At 41.0% G+C, this 21,738-nt stretch overlaps 1 protein-coding gene across 1 annotated transcript in view; it reads right to left on the bottom strand.

Moving 5' to 3' along the window:
• The window catches only part of CLMN (calmin), a 78,552-nt gene that overhangs the window by 15,767 nt on the left and 41,047 nt on the right, over positions 1-21,738 (bottom strand). The window contains exons 2-6 of the mRNA XM_064460685.1: positions 10,143-10,204; positions 7,477-7,572; positions 5,905-5,988; positions 3,054-3,146; positions 1,566-1,756 (exon numbers count right to left, since the gene is read on the bottom strand). Coding sequence (XP_064316755.1) covers positions 1,566-1,756; positions 3,054-3,146; positions 5,905-5,988; positions 7,477-7,572; positions 10,143-10,204 — 526 coding nt within the window. The remainder of the gene's footprint in view (positions 1-1,565; positions 1,757-3,053; positions 3,147-5,904; positions 5,989-7,476; positions 7,573-10,142; positions 10,205-21,738) is intronic.

Here is a 21,738-nt window from a genome sequence, read left to right on the forward strand (position 1 = left end):
AACCTGCTTGTAGGAAGTAGTTAGTAAAAACAAAGCCCTCAAAAACTCAGCAACCACATTTAACATTCACAAAATCAAATGTCTCCATGACTCCTGTTTCTGTTGCTCTCCAGCATTTTAATGCCATAGTTTGGGAAGACTGCCAGCACTTAAGCATTTAAAAGCATAAGCATAAATGATTCACATTCCTGTGTACTTGGCCTTCTATAGCAGAAAACTGTGCTTTGCCAAATGCAAATGGTGTCAGTGTATGTATAAACCACAAGTTTGTTAGATGCCCAAAGTTTTGGAGGAAAAAACAACCATCAAACTTGCAATGAAATACACCCCCAGAACAGAAAATTCTGCACGTCATTGGTAACAGGATTATAATGACACTATTTTGTTTTTAATAGTGCAGTTGCAAGAACAATTTTCTCCTATTAGATGTTTTCAATTTGAACTCTTTGACTGGACTGAAAAGTCTATGGGCTTTACTTCTCTGGTTCTCACTTTCCTTGTACCACCTCCCTGCTAAAGACATTATCAGCATTATTTTGGGACTAAAACCGTGCATCCTCTATGGTCTGCACTGGCAGCAGTGAACTATGGATCTCAATGGGACAAGTTTATCTACACAACAAGCACCCTTAGCTTCACTGGAGATAAGCAAGGGATGATGTGGCCTGCAGGACCAAGTATTTAAGTTATTGTCAACACTAGACACAGAACATTTGTGTTAGCAGGCAGATTTTGACACATATATCCATCAACCGACAAAAATCCCAAATATTCAGTTACCCAACTTGTATAAGTAAGTTTGACCCATGCTTTTCTTCAGAACTCTCTGGCAGTCATCACTTCAGATAACAATGTGTGTAAAATACACAAGCATTTACACGTGCACTAGACATCTTACACTAAAGTTTTTAACTCAAGAGGAACTATGCTAGGTTAAAGCATTACTAGACAAAATGCTTTGGCGAAAGAACTGCTTTTTTATTAAAGAGGAGAGAGGTGTGTTAAGCAACGGAAATGGACCCAAATGTTACAGTTAATGAGAAACGACCTAAGATTCACCCCTTTCCCCTCTTTAATTCTGAGGAAAGAGAGACTCTAATACAGGCTCTGTCCTTCAAGGCACTCTGCATCACACAAAGAAGCTCCCTCAGGGCTGTTGCATAATTTAAGAGGCTGTTCCTAAAACCTTTCAATACATTTATTTTTTCAGTTCACCCCTTGTTTATGCCTACCCTTTTAATTAGCAAAAGATATCAAACAGACTGCACAAAAGCCAGGAGGGAATGATCCTGTTTTAAACAGCACCAAGCAGATTAGTGCAAGTTAACATTTAACACTCAAGTCATGAAGCCAGCAACACGCACAGCTTCAAGGTCAGAGGGCCGCTGTAGACACATGGCTGAAGCGATATACCCACCCTGCAGCGACCGTGTGCCTGCAGACTTCGAAAGCAGAAGAAGCCACAGCGCATGGCAGTGCACACACGGGGCATGAGAGAGAAGAGTTTCAGCTTCAAACGTGCAGGGGACAAAACACAGTTTTCCATACGGGGTTTGTTAGCTTACTTTCTGGTTTTCCTCTGAACCCAGATTAAAAGGGCTCTGATGGCTTTCCGCTGATCCTTCACTGTAATGGACACGTTTCTCTCCACGCTGGGAGTGCTGGGGTGGGATGTGTCTGACTCAGGACCACTCGGCCCGGAGGAGAGGCTGGAGGAGGAGGAGTTCCGGTTGAGGTTGCCTGTCAGCTCCTTAATCTGTAAAAAAAGGTGAAACCCACAGTGCTGTGGTTTAACACCAACTGCACGGAGAAGTCAGTGCTTGTTTTCATGCAAGCTTTAAAGATAACAGCACCATAACTGAATTTTAAGAGGTAATTATAGGCCTGGCCATTATAACTCTCAACTTGTATTGCACAGGTGTGACAGCCAGCAGCAGCCCAGCTGGCAACCCCAGGAAACAGAAAGGGCAAGGTATTGGTTAAGGCTGAGGTCAGCAAATTTGTATTAAACAAAAAGCAAAGAAACATGTCCTTGAAAGAAAAGTTAGTTTTCTGAAACTGAAATAATTCTTTCCCTTCACAGGACTTGCTTGAGTAAAATATTTTTAGTCAAGAAGTGGTGACCTGCAGCAGCACTCCTGTCCTTGGTCAGCATTCATAGATTTGAGTCCAAATTGTCCACTCTGCTGCTTTGAGGTCCCCCATGCCCTCTGCTGCCAGGGTGACAGATTCTGGTCGCGCTGTCTCTGCCTGTGAGTCCATCTGGCCAAACTGGTGCTGTGCACCACTGTTCAGCTTGAGGAGCTCAGCCAGGGAAAGAAACCCCAGTGCAATGTCGAGATTATTTTTTAAACCTGTAACCATTTTAGAAATGAGTCCAAGAGAATGAAAGAGCCTCACAGTCTTACAAGACTTGCAGAAACCCTTCCTCCATCTCTCTTTGCTCATTAGAATTTGGCGTTGTCTTGAAGGACGTTTCAAAATATGTGTAGATTAGGGAGCAGTTCTAATCTAAGCCTGGGACTAAATCAAGTTTCAGGCTTAAATCAGTTTTATCAGCTCCAGGCCCTTCAAGATCTTTCATTTGACCCTCTACATCACTTGTGAATTTTTGCCATGTTGAGTGAGTCTTCAGAGACAGTGATTCTACATGGAATTTCCCACTACATTGGACCAAATCCAGAAAAGGTTATTGAAAATAAACTGTGACCTGGAACCAAACCTGAGACATTGGTTCAGGTCCAGGGAGTCTGGAACACAACCCTGAGAAGGCACAGGAGAGAAGGGAAAGTAGTAATCTGAAGCTCTAATTCTGGTCCAAGTCAAATGAGGGCTTAAATTGTCTCTTATTTACACCAAAGTAGGTCCAATGAAGTAAAATGAAAGCAGCTGCAGTTATAAAATTAGTGTATATTAAGAGGGAAAAGCTCAGGTTTAGCATGCTTAATTATGTTATTTAGGATTAAAATCAACTTAAAAATCAGTATTCAGCTGGAATAGGTTGGTACCATGAAGATTGTTCACTTATGATTAAAGTACTCAAGTTTTATTACCTGAAAAAACAAGATTATATTCCATATTAGTCCAAGTACCAGAGACGAATTTCCATCTGCTATTTCTGCTGCATCGATGCTAACAAGCTTTACCTGTAGACGAGATCATAAATTCAGAGCTGAATTCAAAGAAGCAAGGTAAATGCAAAAAATGTACTGAAACTACTGGACATGTCCAGAACACTTCTGCCACTGACTGGCCAGCCAAAAAGCAAGACTGGAATCTTGTGCTAATGATAATGTGCCCTGATTGCAACTACCCTGCTCATTGAACTCTTATCTCAAGCCCCCAGCATAGTCTGCAGAACAGGACTGAGCCCAGTTCTGCATCCCCAGGACCACAAATGTGTTTCCTCCATGCAAAAATGGAACAAGACGGTGCCCCCTCCAGTGGACCCTATTCTTAAAAAGCAGAGTCACTTCTCATACAAAAATTAAAATCCTAATAAGATCTGCTTGCTTCTGTTTTGCTATGCACCTCCTTTCTCCTTGCTTATCTCACCTTACACAGCTTGGCACAGGGTTCTGATTAATTCAGTTAGCGAAGGATAGAGTTGCCTAATCCAAGCAAACTTGACTTTCCCACACTGAGGTTTATCCACCTGATAACACCAGGATGTTATTCTCTTAGACAGCACAGACTTGGTTTTGGCAAAGGTCACGGAGGAGGGAGGAAGCAAGGAAGCTGTCAGTACTGCACATGGCACCCAGACTCAGTTAAACCCCAGCATACAGCCCATTTATCACTTAGAAATCCTGTACATGATGAATCACTTAGCAGCACTTTACCCTGCTGCCCCAGTTCTGCAGAAGCGTACGCTGACGGGTTCCGCCTACTGTGGTTTAATACCTAACCCTGAAGCTCTTGGCAGCCAAGGCATTTTGCCAACACTTTCATCACCACCCTTTACTAACTGGTTTGGTTAAACTGAAAAAAGGAAAGCAAAATAACTTTTTATCTAGTGGTTTGCACAACAGTTTTTAATCTTAGCAGGAAGACACCTCTAGCGGTCATATGTTAAGGCTCAGATTTCTTGCTAGCTCCAAGGTATTTGGCACAGGAAAACCTTTAAGACCTAGTACATTTTAATAGCATTTTCTCCAAAATGGGGAGCAAGTCGCATTTAACATTAGACTTCTCTCAGTGCCAGCTCTGTCCTCTTACTGCTGCTTATGTTTGTCACCCAGCCCAGTAGAGATACCCAGCTATATGATACTACCTGCCTCCTCTTAAGGAAAAAGAAATCCATAGAAAAGTAGGTGTTTTAGCACTACTAATTAAAAGGTCATCTGTGTCCAAGGCTCCTCCTGTCTGGTCTTGCTCACTGAGTTTCTAGGTTGTCCCCTAGCAAGGTCCTGGCAACCAGACATGCTTCAGCTGCAGCTCTGCAATGTGTTGATATCAATGGAGAGAAAAAAAATCTCATCTACCAGTAGGCCTTAGCTGGATTTAGGTAGAAAGCATCAACTGGGAAACTGTTAAGAAATCAGAGAACTTGTAGAATATTTCTTAGCAGTTCTATAGGACATGTAGACATACACATTTAAGGCCACAGAAGCTCCAACTGGTGGGCTTTCCAAAAGAAGACTGGAACACCTGGAAATTACTGGACAACTTCTTGACATTTCACATCCTCTGCTGGGGAAAATGGCAAAGGAGGTTAAACCTTCCACATCTGCCAGGTTGTAAGAGATCCACTAAGGCATCACATCACGCCCATTTGTGTGCTGGGGTTGCAGTGACTCTCCTGCATGACTAGCACTGCTGCAGGCTCTCTGGAGCAAGAGCTATGCTCATTGCAGGGAAGCAGCAAAATGACATCAGTTTCTGTTGTGCCATTCCACACAAGGCAGGGCTTTACCCCTAGACAGACACCAGCCCCCTCCTCATCCATGAAGTTTAAACCGTACAAAGTACTTGCGCCCTGGAGTCAACAGGATCAACGACTACATTTTCTTCCCAGACAGTATAGTGGAAAAGTTGCAAAACTTTATTCAGATGCTGGATAAAAAAATATTTCAGTACAGCAAGAATGCTGCAGTCCTTTATGGGACATAGTCCAACATTAGTTTTCTCTTTCTGAAAGATCTTGGTATGCCGAGTGTATGAGCTGTGGGCTGGGGCTTCTCTTGATAGCATTACTTCTCAACACTTTTCAAGAGTAGAGAGTTTTCAAGACACAGGCCACATCTATAGGGCACATTGATAGGCCCTAATGGGAGAAACCAAAAAAGGAAAAAAAAGGATTGTATCATTTCAAGCTACAGGTTCTGATCTTGCTTGGTCACTTACAACTTCAGGAAGTAATGCTGCAGTAGTGCCACACAGACTATGAGGGAAGTTATATACTTATAAGGTTTTGATTCCTGGAATTATGCATTTATGTCATGTTCCTGGATTGAATTTTCTATTGCCTTTGACTCATGATCAGCTGCTGCAGCAGTTTACTAGATAAACTCATTATTTTTAATACTGAAAGCATTTCTAATGAGAGGAATGAAACTCATCTACCTTCAGCATAACTGAAGTAATGCCACTAAGACCCAGTTCATAAAGATTACCTGCATTTCTTTTTATTTTCTTTTAATATTGGGTTCCTGATCCTTTAATCCTGTTGAACTTTTACATTATAAAATGAACAAATAATCCTTGTTTTAGACTCTGTAGGTGTTCTTGTTGTGGATTTTTATGCGGCTTTTCAGCCTTGCTGCTAAGGTAAGTCACAGTGCCTTTAAGCAGCGCATTCCTCTTACGTACATACAGCACATCAGACTAGTTAAAATTACAACAATTACAATTTGCATCATACGTCAAGAAGAGATATTAAGATCCGCCTTTGGAAATACTCACATTACTGTCCTCCAAGAACTTAAGTGCTTTGGCTATGTTGTTCAAACGAAAAATGCGATGGGTTGAAGATTTGTATTCGTGCATCTAGAAAAAATAAGAGCCATGCTGTTTTTAAAAATGGTGAAATTATTTATCACATCATACAAAGCTTAAAAAACCCTACAGATTCAGAGGCAAAACAAAGCTAAGGAAATCTACCTATATAAAATCATTGCCATCTTTTCTGATCAGTAAAGTGCTTCAACTGCATGATCTGCCCTTGCTGTAGCAAAACAGGGTTAGCAACCAGCCAGCTTTCCTGCTCTCCAGATCTTAGCAGTCTCTTGGACTCGCCACGTTGATTATTTATGTAATCACTCCCCAACCACGTTCAGTCTCAGGATCAAATTTACCTGAAAATTTGTAATAATAGATTTTTTTTTCCTTGAAATAAATTAAATGTTCCTAATTAGGAAGCATGAACATTTTTCATAGCAGGCACAGTCAGGTGGGAGGGAGAAGCCTTCATTTTGGCAGAAATGAAACAGATTTGTTGCATGCCTGTCTTCCTGCCACACTGTTTTTATCATTTGTGCAGGAAGACCTAACTGCCAGCACCAGAAGTTTAGCCAGTTGACCTTACCTCCTTCTTTGCCCTTCTCCCTGACATCCTGGGGCATAGCCTAGGGTTTACCATGATGTGTTTCCCCCTTCAATTCCTTTCCAGCCTGGCTTTCAATGTGGTCTGTGTGAATGCACACAGAGACACTGCTGCTTCTGCTACAGCTCCCCAAAGGTGCAAGAACATTAAAAAATAGGCAGTTCTGCATGTGTGACCACAGTGGCCATTCATGCTGCAGTATGCAGACAGTTCAGTCACTATAGAGCATCACCAGGCGCAAGTGCATCTGCAGTGGTGAGGCAGCTGCAGAACAGGTCTCTCCTCTTATCCAAGTGCGATACCCACACAGAAGAGAGTACTTGCTGACAAGACTGATGTAGAAAGAAAACATTAGTCAGCTGTAATTGGTAATTTATATTTGCACTGGGTGTTTCCATTTCTGGTATGTGGAACTTTATACAGCTCTTACAAAGAAAGGAGGCAAGAAAAAGATTCGGATAAGTGAAACTTTGCCCTTCTGATTTAGAGCATATCAGTATGACTAATGAAACCTGAGCCAGGATAGCAGACCTATTAAGTGTCATAATGATCTTAGACAAAACAGAAACAGAATTTACAGATTAAAAAATACTGCAGCAAATACATCTTTTCTTGGTAATGTGACTTGGGTGATCTCCAAACGGAATACGTGAGCATGAATGTATTAAAGCCTTATAATACCTGAAGGGTAGGAACATTTACACTGATCACACACTATTTACACCATAGTTATATATTTCCTTGAAATCTAAGTTACAACTCAGCACACCAGCCTGTAACATATGGAAATTGCAATGCAGTTGCTGAAATGCTTCTTACTATACCCAAGACGTGGGACCAAATTCACCCTTATTCCTCGGACGTCCATACATTGTTGCTCGTAACACGCAGAGCTCCATACCTGCGGAGGTTTCTCCCTCTTGTATACATACCAGCTTTTGTCCTGACAGTACTTCCAGTAGCGCCATCAAGATTTTGCCATCTTGTATGTCAATAAACAAGTCTTTCACTTTCAGAGGTGGCTTGCACTGTGAAGAAAAGAAACCAGGTAGCTTCTACAGCAGTACTGCTTGGTATGTCACCATGATTTCAGAGAGTAAGAACTTTACAAGGCAGAGATACTACAGATAAATCTTAGCCTGAAGAAAGAAAGGCCTGACTTTTCTTCACATCAGTGGCAATTCTGTCCTAAGAATGTCTGAGCTAAAACCGAGATATAGTACTCATGTAACTGAGATCAGACAAGAACTTATTCTGGATTTCCCGTAACAGAATCTCACCCTCAATACTCTGCCTAGGAAGCAAACACCCAAGGGCTGGTGCTGAACCCTCAGACTAAGACAAGTCCAACAGAATCGAATCCCACTTTATGCCTAAAATAAGTCCAAGATCCAGCTAGCCCAATGTCCTGTCTCCTCTGGAAGGTTTCTGGGGTGTCATTCTGTTTCCCAGTATTTTCAAAGTACTTAAATAGCAACTTCTTGTATTGTGTCTCTCTCTTCTCAGCAAACTCCTCCAAAGGGAACCATCACCTTACTTCCCTGAGGTGTCCGAAGATGTGTGCACTGTGAGACACACAGCCCAGTCAGCTCAGCCCTTAGGGGTAGTCTCAGCTGCAGCAGTTACGCTGTGTTCAGGTGTCACTCACTCACGTGTCCCTAAAGAGCCAAATCTTTTTATCTTTGGTTGAGTAACGCACTACTGTTCGATTAAGCACTGCTTCTGGCAACCTGGGACCATACATTTTTCTTACTAGTCTTTAATCTAGGCAAGAGTACTAAACAATGCTCCATAATGATAGTTCATTTCAAGGTTAAACAACCTATCTGAAAGCCTCAAATCCAAACCTTTTTTATTCTTTCATTACTTAAGACAAGAACCACCAGAACCTGGAAGATGCAGACCACTTCCAACTATCCCACGACTAGCAGACCCAGCTCCTCTCAAAAGATGATGCAGATGGGATGGTCTGGTCCAAAAGATGGCACACCACACCATAAGTTTCCTGAAGAAGTACAAGAAGACAGCTTCACTGCTGCCCTTAAAAGAATGAAGCCACTCTGCAAGAAGTGCTGCTTTGAGGATAAAGACAGAGCCACTTTTCTCAGTGGGTGTCCTCAGGGAATCACCTGTAATGAGAGAGAGCTTTAGCGAAGCTCTCGTTTTTTACAGGGATATGTTTATTATGCCACTTCCAGGAAGAACATCAATATAGCAGCAGGCCTTTGCCCTTTCTTCAGAAAAGCATTCTTCTTTGTTGAATCAGAGGGGAAAAGTATTCATATGTACTCCAGAGAAAACAGTTCACCTGCCCACAAAGTTTCTAAGACTTCATATGCTTGGCACAGCAGAATTAACAGCACCCTACAGCCTTTTTCATGATCTAATTCCTTCTGTAAATCAAAGACCTTCTCCACAGTCATATATTTGACAAACCTTTTTGACGACTTCCAAAACTGAAGTTAGTTTAAAGCCCCAGAGCCTGATTCACGAAGGAATCACATAACACTGTCTTAGTTCTGAGACACCTTTGGGAGCAATTGCTAGCCAAAACATTTCCAACTAGCCTTATTCTGATTTTCCAGTGAGATTTAAGAGGATCCCTTTATTCCTTCAGCAACGCTCACTGCAGAGTAGTGGACTTAAACAACTATATATGTGATGCCTTTCTTCTAAAACCTCTTTGCTTTACTATGTCTGAAATGCAGTCACCTTCCAAGAACTACAGGACCAAGACTGAGAGTCAGCTTGTAGCCCAAACTTAGTCCCAATCTGTACTTTATGAAATTTAGCCACAGATACTAAAAGCACTCTGAAGCCCCAACTCCGGTGCAAGTTAGGGCTGTTGGTCTAGGTTAGGAAGCTGGGCTCATTCCTTGATCCTGCACTAATCATTGCTGCTGTCTCACTATTTTTTCTCTCCTTTCAATCCCAACAGCAGGAAAATAATTCTCTGAATGGCAGACTGCTCAGGAGAGTTAGTACTTACCTACGATCAAGAAGAACAGTAAATTACGTTTAATAGCCAAATTATGGTGTGATTAAGAAACAATTACATCTTAAAAATATGAAGTGATGTCCAAAAATTAGTTTCTCTGATGTAAGTGGATATGTAAAGATCCCGTCATATAGCCCCCCAAAACATGACTGACAAGGAATTAATGTTTCTCATCTGCAGATCTGGGATGAAGCCAGGTTCTGAAGAACATCTGTCTTTGGCCATGATGCCTCAGATGTTTGAACTTCCAGTCCAGGAAGAACACAGTCATCATTACCTCAGAACTGCCTAAACCACATTTGATTTTATGTGGGTACGATCTGTGTGAAAATTCTAGCCTCATGATAACAGTCAGTAGCACTGAAGACTTAAATGCACCTGAGATGAACTAAAGCCAGCCAAGCATTCGTTGTGCCTGAAAAGCAATTTTCATTTACCCAGAAACTTGCTTTCATCTTCCCCTCATTCTCCTCCAAACCTCCCCATATGAACAGAAGTCAACTTTGTTTCCAAATTTTAACTACTTTAATATTAATTAACTGCAGTCTGTCTATGGTTGAGTCCTTGTATCTCAAGATCAGGCTTGTTTGTCAGTCTTACCTTTCCCAAATGTAGGTTTATCCATCTGGTAAAGGTCCTCTTCTGTACATTTTCCCGTTCCACTAGAATTATCAGAAACAAAAAACAGCACTTAAGTTTCCAGACGAAGGAAAGCAGGTAGGAAATTTCAAAAATTGATGCACAAAAAAGTCATAATTCATGAGAGCCCTACGAATAAAACAAATATATTCCAAATCCGGAGGTATAAGATTAAGCTATGGTGTTTTATTCAATTTCTTTGCCCAGACATGAGCTACACGCTTGTAGATGCATTCTAAAGGACGTAGGAAGAAGTCTCTCTTAGTTTTGCAATCTTCAGCGTAGTTTTTGAGAGGTGAACATTTATGTGTTGTGCACAGCTCTGCTGTGATGTTAGACTCTGAGAGGCAGCTTGACTCTTCTATGTCAATTTATAGGATTATTCCTCTGACACCCTCGTGCAAATTGGGCTAGCGTGGATTCCAATGTCCTTACTTGCATGCACAAGGAAACAGGACTGCATTAGCCAACACAACAATTTTCTCTTCATTCTTATGAATGTAAAAGCCTCATCAAATCTCATCTTCCCAACCTCCTATCGAGAGCATTTAAAATCAAAATTCCAAGTCCCTCCGTAGCAGAATCATTTTATTTATATTGCAATAAGATGAGGAGTGCTTGTTCCTTGCCAGAAGTGCTGTATGCTAGGTGCTGTACAAACAGCTCTTGGGCCAGCTGAAGAGTTTTTAATCACATCTGCCATTTCCTGAATCCATTTCCATAGCGAACTACAGCAAAAGCGTAAGGGGAATCATATTACTGACCAACTTCCATTTACCTTCTAATATAAAAAAGTAAACCATATATTTAATATAAATGAAGTAGACTGACAAAGTAATATTTCATTTTAGAGACAATTATTCTCAAGTGGTTCTCAAATTTCACTTGAATTAAGGAAATCTGGCAATTTATGGACAAAAAACATTAAAACTAGTTACATGCTGTATTTCAATTTACTCATAGAGTGTATCAAATATACTTTAAAACCATTTTGTGTTTCTTCAGCCCTGCAAAAATAGCTAACCTATCTACTGGGAAATCACATTCTGTAGAAGTCTGGTTTGTTTTTATTGGTCAGACTAATTATAGACTAACTAGTAGCTTCCGTAAATCAAATTTTAATATTGTTCTTTTTGATCATTGTAACTGAAGGGTCAGCAGCCTCTAATCATATGTATAATTGTTTTCCTTATTTTGATGTATTGGAATAGAACTTTCAGCATGAATTACATCTGTCACTGATGGCCATTCAGGCCTTTTAAGTCCTCTTATTCCTGTAAACCTGATTTTATGTAAGATTGGTTTTAAAAAGTCATTACCCCTTAAGTGCTTTAGAAAACATGGAAAATGCCAAACTAATTATTGCTGTTGGCTTCTCTTTTAAAGTATCTTAGAAGAATATGCACAGATCTGAAACAGCTCTCTACAAATGAAACTGTAAATTATATTAGGGTTCCAGAATATCTGTAAAAAACCCACAGCATTTACCACCTACAAATCTCAAAGTACAATAAACTAAGAGACGTGCCATGTCTTTCTTGGGCTTCACTTCCTTCAGAAGCCACCTCAACCCCAGAAGTGGCTTTCCATGCACTCACACATCCACGGCTGAGCAGCAGAAGTGCTATGTGTCACCTAGGGTGTAACTTCCACAATCGAGCTGTTAAAATCAACTTTTGAGGGTGGGTAAAGGTTAATATTAAGCCAGATCTGTTCCCAAATACACTTCTTTTTGTTCAGTTACATGTCTTGGTGCAAAAGGTAAGGCAGAACAGGCACAGGAGCTAGTGGCAGGCAACGGGGCCACCTCTTTCTTAAGCTTGCCTGAAATGCTCAGGAATGCTAAGGCGGGCAGTGCCAGGTTTTGGGCAGGGCAGGAGACCTTGTCAAAGGGCACGGCTCTACAGACTTTCAGTCTTGACCACAATCAGAGAGGAAACACAGAAGGGTACACAGAAGCAAAATTAATGTTTTCTGATTTCATCAGAGGCTCGGTTTCTTGGTTTCAGGTCCTATTTTTCACCAGTCACTTTGGCAACCTTCATTTTCAGGGTAAATAAGGATGCAGAAGAGAGCTGTGTTTATTTACAGATCATCCATAAAAGTGAGCACACATTGGCTCTGAATTTTGCTGCAGAGATGCTGCTGTCAATGCAAATTAAAGTTGCACATATGCCTGAAAGAATGGGCGAGCCAAGCTGGTATTACTGCTTCCGGAAGCTCACACACCAGAAAAAACCCAAGCACATTTAGGAAAGCACTTGCATATATACACAGGCTTCTGACACTACTCAGTGACGCTTCTACAGCAAACAGACTCTTACCCGTAAGAATGATGACCCCAGAATGGACACTATTTTATTCTGTAATAGTCTAAAGCAATAATAACTGGATGGGGAAGAGGAAAGGGGAGGAAATGTGTTTATAAAATCCCTAAGGCAGACTGACCCCTAATGCAGTCCATATGCCTGCTGGTAGTTAATGGGAAAAGTTCAGCACAGGTATTTACTGATGTGTGCCTTTAACTGTTATTCTTCTCCAGCTTTGTGGACCTCCCAGTTTCGGTACAACCCCTCTTCTCCACAACCGTTTCATTTGAGATGATTGTAGAGACTCTATAAACTTTATACAGTTTCTATAAATTAAATGGTATCTTTTTTTCTCCTTCGCACCTACTATTGTATAAAAGTGAAGAAAATAATTCAAGTCTAAAGTTCCTATGCTGATGTATATAGTTTACTGAAACTGCACTGGGTTTACTGGGCAGCTAGAGAGCAATAACACCATTATAAAATAATAATTACACACACCATATGGCTGGCCTGCACACAGATCCTGTGCTGGAAAAGAAGGATGCCTGCTGTGAGGGCTGGATTCAAAGATGTAATGCTGTAAGGTGGTAAAAACTTAGAAATTGCCATTTTGTTTAAGGTCAGCTCAGACCTTGACATAAGAGAAAAATATATAAAAAGAAATTTTGACCACCACACAGAAGCTGGGTCTTCCATACTCTTCCAATAAGCTCAACTGCAACATGCTTTCACAGTAGGGTCTAAGATGTTGGAGAGACCCAGTATCCATATTAAAGTACAAGGTAAGGCACTGACAGGCAGTAGCTGCAATAATTTAGAGGGGAAAAAAGCTTGTAGAGAAGGAAGAAGTGTACTGGTAGGATGAGGAACCTATTGTGACACATGCAGTTCTTTGCCCCACCGCTGTGTTCTAGAGTACAGCAGAATTTGGCTCAGACACAATACCTGCACCCTAGTCAGTTTGCAAATAAATATTGACAAAGACACATATTCTGATTTGTCAACTCTTCTGGCAAATGCAACTAATTTATCACAGGGTAAAACTAAGCTAGTTCAAAAACCACTTGGGCAAATTCAGGGTTCAACAGCTTAATGAACAGGAGAGTTCGGCTGCTTCTCTTCGTGGCACTATTTCCTTCCCCAGCAGCCTAGAAATTCCTCAGGCGTTTACTGCTAGTGCCATTTCTTCCTCCTTCAAATCTCCTCAAAGGTCACTACTGTTGCAATACCTACAAGAAGCCAATCACCTAACAGCCTCTACGTTCAGCAACAAATTGGACATGGCGACTATTGAATTGCTTTTAAATACTGTTTATTCTGTTGTTGTAGAACCAGTTATGTGTAATCCTCTGAGGCACACCACCACAGGGCTGGGCACATGAAGGAGGCATGAAATGTGGAAGCTGATTTGAGTGGAACACTTGTCAGCGTGTAATTACCTAGCTTCAGAAAACTGCTTTATTTGCATGTATAGATGTTACTCCCAAAGCAAAGCAGGAGGTCACTTAAATTTGTTTCCAAAGCTATTAGCATTTCATCCAGGATACCATCATCATCAGATGACATTAAAGCCTTCACAACAGGCCAAGCTGGCTTTTAGATCCACTTGCAACACACCTTCAATACATCTTGTTAACTACTAGTTTCATAACATGCACAAAAGCCAGCTTCCTCGTTTCTACCACAGGTTATAACCTCTATAGATACAAGATATACCTGTTATTAACACTATGCAAGTTTTCAAGACAAAAATGGTGGTGTCATCCAGCTAACTTTGAAAGACGATGCTTTGACTGCCCTAGGCTTCAGAGGCAATAACTTGTCAGAAGAATCACTCCTTATCCACTTTGTCAGTAACCAATGGCCACCACAGAACCAGCTCATAACCTGTATGGCTCTGGAGGTATTCAAGCATCTGCCAAAGTCTTCGATCAGGAGAAAATGGCACTTCTTATTAAACAACAAAGATAGATGGGCAATTATATGATATTCAAATCAGCCTAGCTCCAAAATGAACCATGGTTCAGACATCCTAAGTCTTGGGAATTGCAAATTCCTCTCCTTCTGCCTTCCTCACCCCAAAACCCCAGCTCATACAGCCAAGCAATCAATCAGTCTCTAACAAACATCCATTGAACAATCTACTTTCAAACTACCCAAACTCCAGGCCACTAAATAAAATGAGAACTGGATTTTAAACTGGGCTTTACAGTGTTCCTACACTGTGACTCTGCCTAGGTATTTCTGATTATTAGTCATCATTCTGTCTAGTTTGAATACTGCTTTCTCTGCAAACTTAATGTTCATGAAGGAAGCCATGCTGACAACTTAAAAAATGCATTTTACCTAAAATTGTTCACTTGCTGCCCACAATATTCCAAGCTTGTGCTACCATGTCTCAAACACTGAACAGTGTCCTTCCAGACATGAAAGCTCATGTTGTTTTTACACATCATGACGAGGTTCGTCGCAATACCATTAGCTTCCTATGAAGCTAAAGAGAACTTCTTAGGTTTCTCTTTTAATTTCGGTGGTTGTATCTCTGCATAGACCCAGACTGATGGCACTGATGGCTGAAATTTGGTGTCAAACCAGCAAAAAAAGGGTGATGTCTGGCTAAGACCTGTATACAATGCAGATGGGACACATGAATCCTAGCATGCCATTCTACCCTTTTTGACTATATAGATGCAAATTGCAATTGCATATGCCATATTAGCAAATAAAGGCCATGCCATTAGTTACAATAAGCAGCCAGACGTTAGATACAGGAAGTTGGTATTAGGTACAGGATATCAACAGCTGTAAGAAAGCACAGATCCTTGTCCAGATGATCTTTTACTGTTCAAACACAACACGTCAGACAAAGTTCAGATACAAAGACAAAAGACAGGGCACATGCAAGCAACACAACCGACATGGGAAGGGTGATTAGGGGTGAGCTGTAACAAAAAAAAAATAAGGGGGATGAGAAAGGGAGCCTGGGTAAGCGTTACCAACTGACAGCAAAATAAATGGAGAATTTAAGATTAAATGTGTAAAGTAGGGCAGGGAAAACTGCAATTAAATTTTCTACCTTTGCTTCAACTAAGCATAGGGTTACATTAAACACATTGAACTATGAACCCTCAGAGACTTAACCTCTATTATATGCTTTCACGAGAGGCTGAAAAAATAGTTCACAACGTAAGACAACAGGTAGGAAAACACATTCCTCTCAAGTCTACGTGGTGCGGTCCAGCTACACTGTTCAGTGAGTATTCAGTACTAAGAAGAAAATCTCCTTATTTGTAGAAGTGTGAATTTTAATGGCATAATCAAAGAGTAAGGAATAATTTTATCCGAATTGCCCACAAAATTCATTTTATAAGCTTTTGAATTACTGGGAATTGGTTTTTTTTCCTTGTGTTTAAGAAACCTCCAAACAGCTTAGAAGATTAGTATAAATTTTCTTTTTGATCTATACAGGGGTTGAAGGCTTTGTTGTGTACCAAATGCCAATTTGATGTAATTTGGAGCACATGAAATACTAAATCTTTAAAACTCTGTTTTTCTAAAGGAAACATTAACTACACTATATAACATGAGACTGCTCTCAAGTTACCTCCTATGAAACAGGGCCTCGAAGCCTTCCAGATGAAGTTGTTAAGTTAATTGTTTGTTGAAACTGACCCATTTATTAGGGTCCTTATTAAATTTCTATGGCAGGTGTTGAAAGCTTGAGGCTTTTTCATTCCATCAAAGTTGCAGAGTCTGAGCCTTACTGGTTCAAAACTCTTTAAAACTCTGGGCTGGTGCTGCAGAACACAAACATCGCAGGATCATGGGCATTACATTTTCATTAGCTGCAGCCAAACAGGTTTCTTTTGGAGTTCAGTGTCTGGTTATAGCAAAATATTTACTGCTGCAATTGGTATATTAGGATTACATACACCAGACAAATATTGCAGGATGATTATGAGATTTCTAAAAAAACTCTCAGTGCTTCAATCCTCACAATGTCTGAGACAGATGTTCCTCTTACCAAGGCATTAGAAAGATGAATTTACTTTTAAATTCTGCTGGGCTCTGGAAGAGAAATACTACATAAAATATTACTATTAGAGCTGATCAGAACAGCTTCCAATGAGAGGGATTTATTTCCCCCCACCCCCTTGAAAATTAATTTGGTAGTGGCAGATGGTAAAGACTCCCCTCCCTGTACCTTTCAATCACAAAGCAAATATTTTTGTTCTCATGACTTTTTATACACATGCGAAATGTTATTGAACAGTTAACAAATTTTTCATTTACATACCAGGAATGTTCTTATGAAACAATATTTGACTATTTAAAAAGAGAGAAATACAATTCCGTTCTGAACACTTTGAATGAAACAAACATCAGTATTTACTGGGAATGTTACTGGACCCAACAAAGTAGTAATTAGGTTAAATTCAATGGCTTTGGAATTGATCTAACAAGTGATTTAAGCGTTCATCCAGCAAGGGGTTTTCAGACTGCACCCCACCTCTTGTGGTATATTACATGCTGTACAAGGAGCATAATACCTCCTTCTGTACATGAAAATAAACAGGATTTGCTATTACCACCAACGGCCATTAGGAGCAATGCACATTTACAACATCTCGATTCAAGAGTTCCTTCTAACCCAGGGTTCACTGTGTACCAATGCTGTTTGCTGCACTAGTACTGGTTTCTACAAAGGGTTCACCTCCTGCAAATACTGATGTTTCTTGGAGTATTTAGGTCCCCAGCTCTGCAGTGGGCAAAAATGTCCAACCCTTGCTGTTTCCAGAGTGCTGAACTCTGCTTCAAAGGGCAATGCTTAACTTGAATTTCAACCTCTTCTTGCACCATTTCTACCTACTTGAGTATATCAGGTACAATTCTCTTCACTTGCTTAAAAATAAAATCAGGAGTGCCCTTCTGAAAATCAGAAAATTGTAGTCACTGCATTCAGCCAGGTACCAGTTAGCTCTATCTTCTTGTTAGTTAGTGGAATGGGTCTTGAATCAACTCCACACCAACATGGTTTTACCAGCACTAGCGCAGACCTTTCTCTCCCACGGGCATGGACAAGAACACCTTGTACCTATACCAATATCTGCACCAATATCTATATCCCACTCCTAACTGAAGATCTCGGTGCTTGCCCTGTAGCATCTAAGAAGAAAAGAACAACATATTCTAAAAGCCGTCGTACCTCAACCAAGTAAGGGCTAGTCACAAAGTCCAGTCTGTTTCATCTCCAGGGCTCTGCATTAGCCCATATTTGTTGTGGCAAACCTAGAAAGCCTAGACTGTGAAACATTCCTTGTTTTTTATACTTTTTCCTTCCAGAGAGGAAAAAAAATCCTTTTGGCTCATTAATTTTGTTGAGACATCAAAAGCTGAAATGCAAGAAGATATTCTGCTTTACATCACTTCTGACAACAGTGCTAAGGCCTGAATAATTTGAGATGAGCAAAGAAGCCCAGCAAAACCCACACTATGTGTCAGAGTTATTACCTGACATTCAGAGTCAGATGACAACTAGCGTGTGCCCAGATTCCCACTGCTTCCTATATTCATCAGTTAACGTTAATAGGGTGGTGGTTAACTGTACTTTTGTGCATTTGAAACCATTGTAACTGAATTTGTGAGCAGAAGGAAGAAAATGCAGGTGCAGGAGACTGACAACATGTCCACTGCCAAAGAGAAGTCCCAGGCAGCTTCCTGAGCACCTTTACAGGAGTTAGTCTTTAACACAAAATTTGAAGTCTCATGATTAGTAACCAGGACCTTCAAAGAACTACAGAATGGTACAGAAGGGCTGAGGAGACAACTGCCAGAGATGTATAATCTTCTTTGGAATTTGCCTTTACCTGTGGGAAACTTGTACTTGGAAGACAGTAGTTTCATTTTCTAAAATCAGGTACAGAAAGGCAACCGCAGACATGGTGTGACACAGAACTACCTTGCAGAAGCCATGAACTCACAAAGAATTGCCTGTTGGGGTGCCTGTGACTTCTGGATTTCTTCCTTCTGCTTCCCTCATTGTCCCTAAACAAGTCAGGGACATTACCCAGCCAGTATGTTATCCAAACCAAGAAATGCTTATGAAGCCTTCTGAACAGGACACAGCAGCACTAGAAGAGGTTCAGAAGTAAAATTTAATTCTACATGTGCAGTAGTGCAAAAAACAATATTAAAAGCCAGAAAGAGCAACCCACTACATGGACCACCAAAACCTACTGGTATGCTCAAGAAAAGAAGGGCTCAGATGGGTCTCCCTAATGAAAAATATACAAAATCAAACTGCGTTGTGTCTCTCTCCCATTCGTCCATCCCTTTAACGTCTCTTATCAAAGCCACTAAGCAGCACGGAAGAAATAGCGTGAGGAGCATGGTCGTCAGACGAATATTAGAAACATGCAAAAATACATGCAACTCTAAGAGCAAATGATTGAAGAGATTTATGGAGATTAATAATAACTAGCACAAAATCCTGTGGCTTTGGAGGAATAAGCAGATGCTTTGTCTGTTGTAGGCCAGACACGTGATCAAAGTAGAGGGTATGAGACCATTCTTGGAGGTATGGAGAGGAAAACAAAACCAAAAACACAGCGTAAGAGATAGGAGCTATGCTGTAAGGTGCTGTGTCACAGAGTAAGGCAACTGCCATTTAAAAATGGATGAATGCAGAGTGTAAGTTGCCACAGTTAGATTAAAATATCTAAAAAGCTGAACTACATTAGAGGTCCTTTTTAAGATGCATTATACATTCCAAGAGTCTAGCAGGGACCAGTGGATGCCCCTGAGGCATTGCCATTTGTCTGAATGACCTTCTAGGAGGTATGTTTCACGGGAGTTACACCTGCTTTTCTGAGAGATGGGCAGCTGCCACAGAATTTATGGGCAGATGAAGGATGGCAAACTTCTGAGTGTTCAGCTAAGTCAATCACGTGGCCTCCCTCACAAGACTCTGACCCTAACCCTAACACAGGCTTCGTGGGCAGCAGAAAGCTGGTCCCCCCTGCATGCTGGTGAGCACTGCTTTAGGTAGCACAGAGAACGATGAGTTGGAAGTCCTAGGCATTGTTCTGGGTGATGCTGTCCAGCTGCCAAAAGTTAGCAGAGAAATTATTTTTCTGAAGTCAGCAGCAGTCTTCCTTTTGCTCCAGTAGGCTTTGAAACCGGGTTATATAGCACTGGCACAGCTTACCAATTAGTGAAAACTAGAAAGTGTCAGACGAAGCCTTGGACTGGGCTTGGATTGAGGCCTGCTGTAACACTCAGGTTCCCAGTTCTTCCTAAGAGTCACCCAGAATGTGGCAATACAGCCCTCAAGTGACTGACTGAAGCTCTCGATGGAGCTTCACATCTTTAGCTGTATGCCTGAAAGCAGGTTTCAGCAAATCTGCTAGGATGAAAACCCAAGGAAAGGAATGTATATACAGGTTCTCTTGTTCCAAGGATCAAACACTAAAGTAGTACCATTTTATGGCATTAAATCAATGCCATCAAAAGACCAGAGCACAATGAGCTGTAGACACTGCATGCGTCATCAGTGCTGACACTGTCATGTCTCCTGACTCTGTCATTAAATAGTTCATCTGTAACCTCCACGACAACAACCACCTTTCTACTTGTCTATCTTTTTTTCCAAAATTCAAACAAGAACATGGCAGAAACCACAAAAACTCACCCTTTCTGCTTCATGGCTCACAGGAAATATCCACCCGGAAGAAAAACAAAGAATAATTTGGATTTAAGTGCCAAGCAAATATTTATGTTATTTATGGACATTTCCAGAAACAAAATTTAGCAGAGAGGCATTCCTGATGTACAGTATTACTCATAGCAAGACAATCTTCCTCCAGGCAAAACCCTGTTACTACCTAGCTATACTCTATGTGTCTTTGCACAGTATCTTCAACCCAATGAGCTCTGTGACCCACCTTATCAGACTTTGACATCCTTGGGGACAAGATACAGCATTGTCTCCTGTTACAAAGGAGATAATGGGAGTACCAAGAACTTCAGGGACTAATTATCATGCAAGCAACAAGCCCTTCCTTTAATATGCTCAATGGTGCTCACATGGCATCACACCTTTCCAAAAGGCAAGCTTAAAAAAAAAAAAAAAAGCTCATAGAAAGAACACATATTTTGCTGCTTTGAACTGTGCTCAACATGCATAACGGTCCCTCCTGAGATGGATTTAAGAGATATACTTCAAAAGGGGACATAAGACATTTTATTTGCTATGTTAGCTTGAATTGTAATCAGACATTTCAGAGAAAGGTGAACCTTCAAATATATGTCGTAGTCCACAGCACAAGAGGAATAAAGGCACTTTGGAAAGAGAGGGACCTTCTGTCAGAGGGTTTGGTTTCTACAGCCCTTTGAATCAGTTCTCTATTTTTCTTCTTCTTTTAATGTGAATTAAAATGATTTTTTACAAGCTTCTAGTGCTCTTGGCCACTCCCCAAGACTATTCAAGAGACAAACAGAAGGAACCATCCAGTCACTGCAGCCTGCTTGGTGAGACTTCAAAGTTGCACCATGCAGAAGCATAGTTTCACATGCTCTTTAACCCAGTGCAGATCCGCACTGCCACTAGAAGACTTAGCAGACACTTTGGCCACCACAAGGGAGGGCATCAAACACTGTTTTGGCAGCAAAGCTAGCCTACTGCGTACATCAACCCCTGGCCTGAGAGTGCTCGTGTCTAAACACTATCAGAGTAGCTCACTCTCCCTGCCCCACGTTGCTTTTGTGCTGCTTCTATCTCTTGCCTCAAGCCCAAATGACGGTATTCTGGTTAATGTGTGTTCCTCGCATTTTTTTATCCATTTGCCACATCAAACCATGAACACTGTGCAATGGAAATAATGCAAGGCATGAGAACTGACAGCATTCCTACTTCTGCAGGAGTCAGAAGAGCTCTAATCAGTCAGCTCCTGTTCTGCCTTTTTCTCACTGCCACAGGCACACCTGCTAATTTCGCCACAGAGGACCGCTAGTATGTGCTGGATGTAGTTAATAGGTGATGCATCCACCTTCTTTAGGCCTGCAGGTACTTACAGAGTTGGAATGTGCATGCTCTCCAACAGAAAAATCACTATTTGCCTTCTGTTTTTCTAGGATGTGAGGTGGGTGGATGAGCAATGGAAGAGGACAGTGAGGGCACTGCTGCTTTCAGGACTACACACTCCAGTTCCTTATGGCAACTCAGCTGGACAATCCAGTAAAATAGG

Source organism: Phalacrocorax carbo, chromosome 9 (assembly GCF_963921805.1).
Source record: "Phalacrocorax carbo chromosome 9, bPhaCar2.1, whole genome shotgun sequence".
Taxonomy (NCBI): domain Eukaryota; kingdom Metazoa; phylum Chordata; class Aves; order Suliformes; family Phalacrocoracidae; genus Phalacrocorax; species Phalacrocorax carbo.